Source organism: Gadus chalcogrammus, chromosome 11 (assembly GCF_026213295.1).
Source record: "Gadus chalcogrammus isolate NIFS_2021 chromosome 11, NIFS_Gcha_1.0, whole genome shotgun sequence".
In the NCBI taxonomy this organism is placed as follows: domain Eukaryota; kingdom Metazoa; phylum Chordata; class Actinopteri; order Gadiformes; family Gadidae; genus Gadus; species Gadus chalcogrammus.
This window is the reverse complement of record NC_079422.1, coordinates 14,876,799-14,886,798: the sequence shown is the minus strand read 5'-3', so window position 1 is coordinate 14,886,798 and position 10,000 is coordinate 14,876,799. Positions and strand designations below refer to the sequence as shown.

Here is a 10,000-nt window from a genome sequence, read left to right as displayed (position 1 = left end):
TTCAAACGCTCCGCAGAACACACACATGCAAGTCAACACATGCGTACGAATCCACACACACAGACACACACAGACACACACACTAACACAGACACACACGCACACACACACACACACACACACACACACACACACACACACACAAACAAGCACACTCACAAGCACGCACACCCACACACACACATACAGACACTTTCATCATACAGCCGTGTTTTCTTGCGCTCACGCTCTGGCAGGCACACGTCCGTTAGCGCTTGTGACAAGTGTACGGAAGGAGTGGCGGCGGAGGTGAACAACACGACAAGACACACTGTGTCGAGGCCCGTCGCATACAGAGTGTTGTGATGTGTGTCGATTTGTATCAGAACCCAACTGCCCCCCCCCTCTCCCCCATCACACACACACGCACACACACACATACACATACACATATACACACTCACACACACACACACACACCGCTCTGGGTGGTGCGTTTACAGCAGGTCCGCATCTCCATCCATGCTACCAATTTGTCCTGCTCTCGATCACGCTCAGTCTCACACTGCGGTGTGACAGCATCGCTGTTAGAAACATCCAAGTGTCCAAGTGATCAAAGCACTTTTAATTTATTTTGGGGGGAGGGGGGGTTCTTTGGGGATGGGCTGACAATTAAAAGAAAAAACGTTTTCCTTTGACTTTAGAAAGTGGAACCTCATACTGGCCAACCGCCAAACTGACATATTTACGTCATACCCCGGCTGGCTGGAGAGAAACCCCTTGAGCGGTGCAGGAAATAGGGGGTTATGTGGGGCTGGGGGGGGGAGAAGGGGGGATAAGAGATTCCAGCCACAATCTGCATGGATGGAAAGCTCCAGGGCTGCGGGTTGCCCACCTCATTACCATCCCCTCTGCTGCCCACCCTCACCCGAGCGCTCCTTTCGGCGTCTCCGGGCCGCCCAGAACTCCCATCGTGCTCCTCTGTGTCAAGTCCAAGCATACCTTCTCGCTTTCGCTGCTCACATCCGCCGCTACGAGCGATCCGCGCCCGCCGCAACGCCACGGGCCTGCTTTTCCACTCTATGTACTCCGGCAGACCACAACATCAGTCAAACGGTGGGGGGGGGGGGGAGGGGGGGGGGAGGTGTGCATGGATGGTTTGGATCACAATATGGTCGAGACTCCCCCCTTCTCTCTCTCTCGCCGTCGCCACAGCTCATGTAGACGTTTCCACAGAGTACATTTCGAAGCCACGCTCAGGGAGTAAACCCACAACCTGGGCCCACCTCGTCGCACACACACACACACACACACACACACACACACACACACACACACACACACACACACACACACACACACACACACACACACACACACACACACACACACACACAGATACACACGTGCGCGCGTGCGGCCGACAGGCCGGATGGCAATCAATCTGAGGTTGTTGTTTTATTCAACACCAACCGGACCTGATGGCAACAGGCCATAACAAATTAAGTTATAATTTTGTTATTTTTATATTCAGAGCGCTGGCCGGGGAGATGGTCCCAGACAGATCGGCATTATGCTCGGTTTTTACAACGCACATTTGAACATGAAGACCCAAAAGTATTTGAAGGAAAAGTAAACAATGTTGACTTTTTTTAACCATAGTTATATCGTATCCATACGATGCCTGAGGTAGGACCGTGCACCGATAGGACCCTCTGCCTCATTCTCTGTTCTTTATTCTAAAACGTACAAACACATTGCCAAAGCACAAAAGTAAAGCATGATACAACATAAGATGTCAAATTTGATGGGAAAAGTAAAAAATAAAATGATGGGTTGATGTACAGGGAAAAGACTAGAATATAGGATGATGTGGTAATGGTTAGGATAGGGTGAAGTTACTCAAAATATTTAATAGGATTAGGCCATAGAATAGACTTGTCTTCACCCAAAAGTAAATTAAACTATACATTGTTGACCCTTCATTAATGTCTGTATCTCTCTCTCTCTCTCCATATCTTTCTCCCTTTTCTCTGTCGCTCTCTCTCTCTCTCTACACTTTACATGTCGCTAAATGTCTGTATCTCTATCTCTCTCTCGCTCTCTCTCAAACTTTCTTGGTCTCACACTCCCTCGGCCTCTCTCCCTCTCGGTCTCTCTCTCTCTCTCTCTCTCTCTCTCTCCCTAACTCTCTCGCTCTCTCCCTCTCTCCCTCTCTCTCGCTCTCGATCCCTCACTGTCTCAGTCGCTCTCTGAGCCTCTCGCTCCCTCTCATTAGCTCTAAAGCAGCAGCAGACATGGTGCAATTTCTTGCAGGATGTGGCCCGCCATCTCCATTAGCGTGTGCGTGACTTCATATCCACCCCCCTCCGGCTTCCCTCATCCCCCCCATCCCCCCCATCCCCCCCCATCCCCTTCCACGGTACAAACTGCATGCGATGTGCATGAAAACTCCCTGTATGTGTTTTTCACCACCACGGCAAACATGAAAGACCTTGAGGCAGAAAACCTGGGCACCGTGTCTCCCTGCACATGTGGGGCTTGTCTGGTCGGGGAGGTTCCTGGCTGTGCAATAAGTCTCGGGGAAAAAGAAAAAAGGAGCAGAGAGCTCTCCTATGTACACAACTTCCCTATGCCCTAGCTGCTAATTTGTTGCTCATTAAACGTGTTGCCACTTCTTGTTTGATATTTGAAAGGCTGCCGGGCGTCCCGCCGTGCTGGTAAAGGTTGAGCCAGGGTTGTTATTCTTTTGCCCTGAGGAGTCTTCACGCCAGCCATTAGGGCAGCGCCGTTCTCTGCGTCCGCAGGGTTTCCCCGGCCCTTGCGTCGGCCCACCACTAATTACAAACGCGTTACCCACGTGGAATGAAAAACGGCACTAAACGGACATCATTTGAGCGGAGGGTCTGAGCGGGAGGGTGACGACCGCCGACAGCCTCTGATTTATGGGGGGGAGACGTTTAGCGCGGTGGCTGCTGCTGCTGCTGCTGCCGCTACGCTATCGGTGGGCAGAGCCATCCCTGCCCGCATCGCTCTGCCCACCCAACTGTGGGTTAGCAAGGCTGTGCCACATGGCACGCAGAGAGAGCAGCGTATCCATTCCTTCAATATGGAATTTGGACCCCTCGCCGGTCTAGACACTGGTCTGGCATTTGCCTGGTCTGCCCCCCCCCCCCTCTCCCGATGACATAACTCTGGTGGTGTGCCCCGTTCAAAATAAACGTTGGGATGGATGTGGCTGTTAAGCTTCTCATAAAATGGAGGTTCGTTTGGAGTTCTAGAAAGCCCGACACATGAAAGGCATGCATATGTATCTCATATACGTTCATATACTTTGGCACTGCAGAGTGGAGAAAAAGGGAGGTTTGGGGGAAAGTAGCTGTGGTGGTTTGAGAGGGGGGGGTTGAGTCTGGTGAGGGAGACTCCTTGGATAAGTGTAGTTTTAATGGATTACAGCAAGCGGCTGGCTCGGTGACTATGTGCACAGCGCAGGAGGAGAGAAGCGCCATAATGTCAAAAAGCTTGAAACGTCTGCTGCCCCCCCCCCCCCCCCCCCCCCCCCCCCCCACACGCACACACACACACACACACACACACACACACACACACACACGCACACACCCCAGCTCCCCACCGTCTCATGCGTCTCCCTCTTCTTCTCCTCCTCCTCCTCCTCCCCGGTCCCTGAAGTCATCTGTCCTTGCTCTCCTCTCTCTTTCCTTCAGCGCTCCACGAGGACCATATGAGTTGTGACATTTTATTCCAGGGCTCCTGATGAAATCACTGCGAGGAGATAGAAGGCAGGACGTTTGGGGCCGAAGCGTTCGTTTACGCTCTCTTTCCAGCCAGGCCTCTCCAGACAGATCTGCTTACCGCTCGTTGGTCGTTATTAGAGATTACACGCTTCCAATTTCTTCAATTCTTGTGGCCACTGTAGGCAGCAGCGAATGTGTCACTGTTATTAAAGGCCTCCGCCTATTTAGTGCAATTGCATGCGGAACGAATTTGCAAATGTCATTTGAAAATTGGCCCGGAATAGAAGGAGTAAAAATTCTTTCTACGCATTTCACATTGCATTATACGGTGTAATACATTATTTGCACTGATGGAACAAAGGCAAAACTGCTTTTATGTTCTTCAGATTTGAGTTCCATTGGACTTTGAAAGAGAGCGAACCGAGAGAGAGAGAGAAGGAGAGAGGTTGAGTAAGAGAGGGAGAAAGAGAGACACACACATGCACTAAAGAGATTCTAAAGTTAGCGTTGGTGATGATGAATCTGCTGTGGTCCAAAGGAGACTGGGAGACGGATGATGGAAAGTGGACCAGGTTGGCTCCTCTTGGCCCTTTAGCCCCAGATCCCTCTCCATCATCAGGAAGGACCCCGGACTGCACAGCTGCACACAATTACACAATTATTGCCTGAGTGACCGTGCCCTGTGCGTCGCAGCTGATCCTGAGCTATGAGGAAGGACACGTGCTGCTGAGCTGCACTGCACTGGATCGCGGTAGGAGGGGGTGAAAATTAAATGAAATTAGCCTCATTCAACCTCCCTCCTCTCCCTCCCTCCCTCCCTCCCTCCCTCCCTCCCCTCTGATTTGAAATTGCTCTCACATCTTTTCAAGGATAAATAAGCACACTCCGCACACAGGCGGGACCTTACAACTGTAGCAGCCTCATCTGGTCAAAATTAGGGCCACCCTCATCTGGCTTAGCAGGTCATAGACAAAAGTGGACAACGTCGAGTTCACAGACAGGTGTGTATGTGTGTGTGTGTGTGTGTGTGTGTGTGTGTGTGTGTGTGTGTGTGTGTGTATGTGTGTGTGTGTTTGTGTGTGTGAGTGCGTGAGTGTTTGTGTATGCGTGAAGCCTCTGTCACTGACACAGGGAGTCCTCTTCGCGCTCCCCTCTCCCCCACCTTGTTATAACACCGATGAGGGTAGAATGAAGTTCTGTTTCAAGTGGCGAGGAGAGGACCAGGGCAGGCGGCTGAGCGAGGGGAGCACAGGGAGCCCCCGGAGGAGGAAGGTCAGGGGTCACACATGGCGAATGATTCAGGGGAGGTCGTGGGCAACCAAGCGTAGTTTTTTCTCTCTCTTCTTGCGGCCTGCGGAGGCCAGTGTGGACCAGTCGGGGGGGGGGGGGGGGGGGGGGCTTCTTGACCCCCATTAATCACTTCCTCTTCCCCATGAGGTCACCGGAGCCTCGACCGAAGACGCCACCCCAGACACTGTGTGTGCTACCGCAGGATGACGACCATGGCGTGGGTGGGTGAGTGGGTGGGAGATAATGGTGACCGGGCCTCTCGCTTGCAGCCGTGGCGCAGGCTGAGGTAATGGCCAGAGAGGGCACAGAGACCTTAGACTCTGTAATCTAGCGAGAGGATGCGTGTGGGCAGGGACCCCGAGTGAAAGTGACAAGACGACCAGTGCCCCCAGTGACAGAGCCTTCCTGCCTGCGTTTCATTCACTGCGCAATAGAAACGTCATCCTTCATGTTTATTCTATTCCACCCGCAGTTGTCGAGTTGTTGTTTTTCTCCTTCGGTTCCCCCCCCCCCCCGCTCTCGCTCCCATTTGTCCGCGTGGAAGTAACTGGTAGCATGTGCAGCTATGGATAATTGCCTCTCGGTGACACCGCAAGTTAAAATATAACAAGCAGAGCTGGGGTCCGCTGGTGAGATCACCGCAAGGGATGAAGTGGTCTCCCGGGAAACACGAGAGAACTTCAAGAAGCTCCTGACCCCTTGCCTATAGCTCACTGATGACTAGCATGTGTGGCTAGCTCACCGGAGACGGACAGCTGCTAGAGACACTACGCGTACGACCCGGACACCCACACGATGAAAAAAAGGAAAAGTTTAAAGATATGCGACGGTGGCGGGGGAGATGCGTGACAGCCTGGCTTTACCACTCCCTGGTGTAATCCGGGGATGACTGCCTACAAATGGAAGGAGACATACATATAAATATACATATATATATACAGAGGGATTAAATGCGGCACAAAGATGAATAATCCATTGGATTTATATAACAAAATATCATGGGGGCGCAATCCATGATCGGACACCCAATGGGTGACAGATTTAGTCCCAATGAATTATGACAGTTATTTTTATTGTAAGTAAAACAAACTCACGGTGTAATGCGGCCATTTATATTATATTTTCGCAACAGTTTTTCATCAAATTCAAGAGAGCCACCTGTGTTTATTATTGGGCAAGAAAAGCTTAGTGTCCATTGCCAACACACATTTGCTTTTAGACTATAAACACCAACATGTCCCTGACACCTCAGTAATTACAAAGACTAACTTTCAATGATGTAATTTGGTCGCCCCCGCACCAACCCCATCCCCCCAACCACCTTGACCCCTCTCTCAAAAGTAATTATAAAGCCATTAATCAGATTATGTCATAAGGTATACATGGCCTGCCTTCTGCTTTACGGCTCAGCCTTAGGTAAACAGAGCAACTGTATTGCGTTTGACAGATTCACTGTTTTTTTTTCGGATGGAACTCTAAAAAAAAATAGGCCCCCGGAATAAGTTTGTGTGTGTGTGTGTGTGTGTGTGTGTGTGTGTGTGTGTGTGTGTGTGTGTGTGTGTGTGTGTGTGTGTGTGTGTGTGTGTGTGTGTGTGTGTGTGTGTGTGTGTGTGTGTGTGTGTGTGTGTGTGTGTGTGTGTGTGTGTGCATGTGTGTGTGCGTGTGTGTGTCTGTGTGTGTGTGAGTGCGTGCGCGCGCGTGTGTGTGTGTGTGTTTAAGAAAGATAATTGACCATTTTGCGGGGCGATGCAGATGGACCGTCGATTTTGCTTGGACGTGTGATCTGTTTGAGTGTGATGATCACACACTCCTGGTTACTTTATGTGTGGTTATGCTCCGGGCTCCGACTTAATCCGCCCGCGGAGCCCCGTCTCCGTCTCCACCAGAGGTATTCCCTCGGTTGGTCGGCGTGGACTTAGAGGACTCGGGGTTTGCAGAGCAACGGTTCCCCGCGACCACAGACGGCTTGTCCACATTCTTCCATTCTCCTGAAAACACCCATGTACAAATATAACCAGCTGAGGAGAGCAGGGGGATCCTGGGAGGTCCTCACGTCTGTCTAGGTTGGGCCAAATACGAACCACATTTGCTAGGCATATTACGTTGGTTGGAAATCAACCCAAAAAAATATATTGCTCATCCCTTATCACAAAATAAACTTTTAGAACTTGAATTGGCCTATGTGTCCGTTTCTTTCACTCATTCCCCAGTTAAGACTGTAATTCTTAAGAACAGTCAAGTGGCGAGGTGAAGATTGTATACATTGTGCTGTGTGGGGCCAAAGCAGCTCTTAAATGCATGTTGTTTTTGTTTTTTTCAACGTTGCTACTTTTATTAGCGAGTAGCGGTGGCTAATGGCGGTGTAGCGGAAGAGGCAGTTGTTGTTTGAAGCGGGGGTTCCGATACAGCCGTCTCTTTCATCACAGCGGGACACTGTCTGTCAGCCTTCATAAAGATCATAATGCGTGTTCATAACTGAGAGGCTGAGGGCAGGGCTTCCAGTCTGCTGCCTAAGCACCGCTGTAGGCCGCGGTACCACGCGAAACCTGCTTTGATTTCTAAAATAATATTTTTAATTTGTTCTTCAATTGTGTTGCACATGGTTTTATTGAGTGTTTGGGTAGAAACATGAAGTCTGCCATGTCTGACTCACATTTTACACATTTGTGTGGTTTCTATTTTCGGATGGGAATTTTGATATTGTGTAAGAGATGATATTGAATTAATCGGTGAGTTTGCAATGTGCTCGTGTTTCCAATGGCCTGACCGTATAAAACATGACACAATAATTCAAACATATTTTGTCTTGGGCGTTGGCGGCAAGTATTATTTTCAGCAAGATTTACAAATATCTTCCTTGTGATTTGCTTCACCTGTTTCTTGGAAAAATGCAGCTCCCCTATTAATCTTTTGTCAAAAGCCATGTAAAATATGTTTATTGTCCCTTGAGAGAGGCCAGGAATTATTTCCATGCTTACTGCTTAATCGCTTTCCATTGAGTCACCGTGTTGACTGCTTGCCTGTTTGTTATTGCTCTTTACATAAAAATATTTTAGAATAGAATGAAAATGGAGGTTATAGAGCCATATATCTACTGTGTCTCTTGATCCTGGGAATTCATTCTCAAGAGTCTGATAGAGATCTAGACTCCGTTTTTAAATCACAGCTATCAGAGTCGTAAAATAGTAGGGATCTCCAACCCCATAAAATAGGTAAACAAAAGATTTACCTCCTTGGGCTGAAATATAACCATCCATCAAATGTTAGTTTCATTCTCATGTTGCAGATGGTGCTGTTGAGTCCATCACTGAGTCTCCCCACTTAAACCTGCCCCTTGGCCCTCATCTCACTCCCTGTCTCCCCCGTTCTCCCCCCCCCGCTCTCCCCCTGGTCCTCCAGCTCTACGGCTACATGGAGAACGAGCCGCTCACCCTGCAGCTCTTCATCGGCACGGCGGACGACCGCCTGCTGCGCCCCCACGCCTTCTACCAGGTCCACCGCATCACCGGCAAGACCGTGTCCACCGCAAGCCACGAGGTCCTGCAGTCCAACACCAAGGTGCTGGAGATCCCCCTGCTCCCCGAGAACAACATGAGAGCCATGTGAGTAGCCCACCCCCCCCCCACACCTCCTCCCCTACTGCCTTCCCCTATGCGGGCATCGATCACGTGATCATGTACACAAACACTTTTCTCTCTCTTTCGGCACCTGTGCCATTTGACCTGGGCTATCCAAATTGAGCCGAGCCGTTGATCGGAGCTGTTCAGGTTCACCAACACCACCGTTAGTGCTGTATTGGCTCCTGGGCTGCATGGGGTTCCTCTCAGAACACTCGGGGCTCTCGCTCGATCGCAATACAGGTGTTGAGTTGATGATGGCTTTGTGATGTGTTTCTATGAAAACGTGTGTGTTGTTAGTTTTTTCTTCAGAAATCCTGGGATGTATTCATTTTCATTTAGTTTTTTGGGCGCGTCTAGAATCGATCTCCAATTTGTGGAGCTCTCCCATTTTTTTTTCCGTTTGTTTCGAATGTATATGTGCATGAGTCCGGTCCAAGTATTTTGGGGGAAGTGGTGATATCTGGCAAATGTTATGGGACATATGAGACTTTTGACCGCAAACGGATCTTTCGCGGTTTTGAGTAAGATTGCTTTAACATCCGACTGCCTTATAGTGCCATTTTGATTTAATCAGTTCTAGTAGAGGCGAAGGTTTCCTTCCTTTATTTTTCGAGCTCGGCCACTATTCTTCGGTACCTTTCAGGGGTTGCATTGGTTAGCCATCCCCACCCCACCCCTCCCCAGCCCACTCCCTCGAGATGTCCCGCTCCGAGGAGGGGCTTCGATGGACCTCTTCCACTAAGCTGTATAACAGTCCGTTTCGATAACACCGCATCCATCTCGTCTTGCTCTCCTGCCAGCACCTTCTTCCTCTCCATGTGGGAGGGGGCGGGGGGGGGGGCGCCAGAGGGTCTAGGTCAAAGTTTGGTTGGTCGAACTCTCAAACTCTCTCTTCTCGCCATTACACAGCGACACAAGTGGACTCAACACTGGTCCGAGACGTGACGAAACACTTAATGTGAATCATGGTCAATCCTTCATCATCTAGTTGATTCCGTTCCATAATACAGTGTTTGCAATGATAACACCAATGGCACCGTGGTCGTCGGGTCATTTGGTTTGACAGCGTTCCCTACAGTTACCACGCACCCGGTGTATATTTTGAGCTGTCGGCACTTCACCTTGCTTATTGCATCGCTGCCATTTAACCCACAGCTCTCGACTAATATAAATACTCTTTCCTAAGCTGTGTAGTACAACATCTCATCGTACATCGACAGTTTGCAAGGCTGCAAGGTCGCCGTTTGACAATGTTAAAACAGCGCTGTGTGTTGCGTTTGTTTAAGCAACCACAATCGGGTGACAGAACGCTTGCGTCATGCAGAATCTGTAAAGAGTGTGTTGAAGACCGGTGAG

The 10,000-nt window shown here is 49.9% G+C and overlaps 1 protein-coding gene across 1 annotated transcript in view; it reads left to right on the top strand.

The window, feature by feature from the left end:
* The window catches only part of LOC130392436 (nuclear factor of activated T-cells, cytoplasmic 1-like), a 60,883-nt gene that overhangs the window by 9,898 nt on the left and 40,985 nt on the right, over positions 1–10,000 (top strand). The window contains exon 5 of the mRNA XM_056602922.1: positions 8,424–8,626. Coding sequence (XP_056458897.1) covers positions 8,424–8,626 — 203 coding nt within the window. The remainder of the gene's footprint in view (positions 1–8,423; positions 8,627–10,000) is intronic.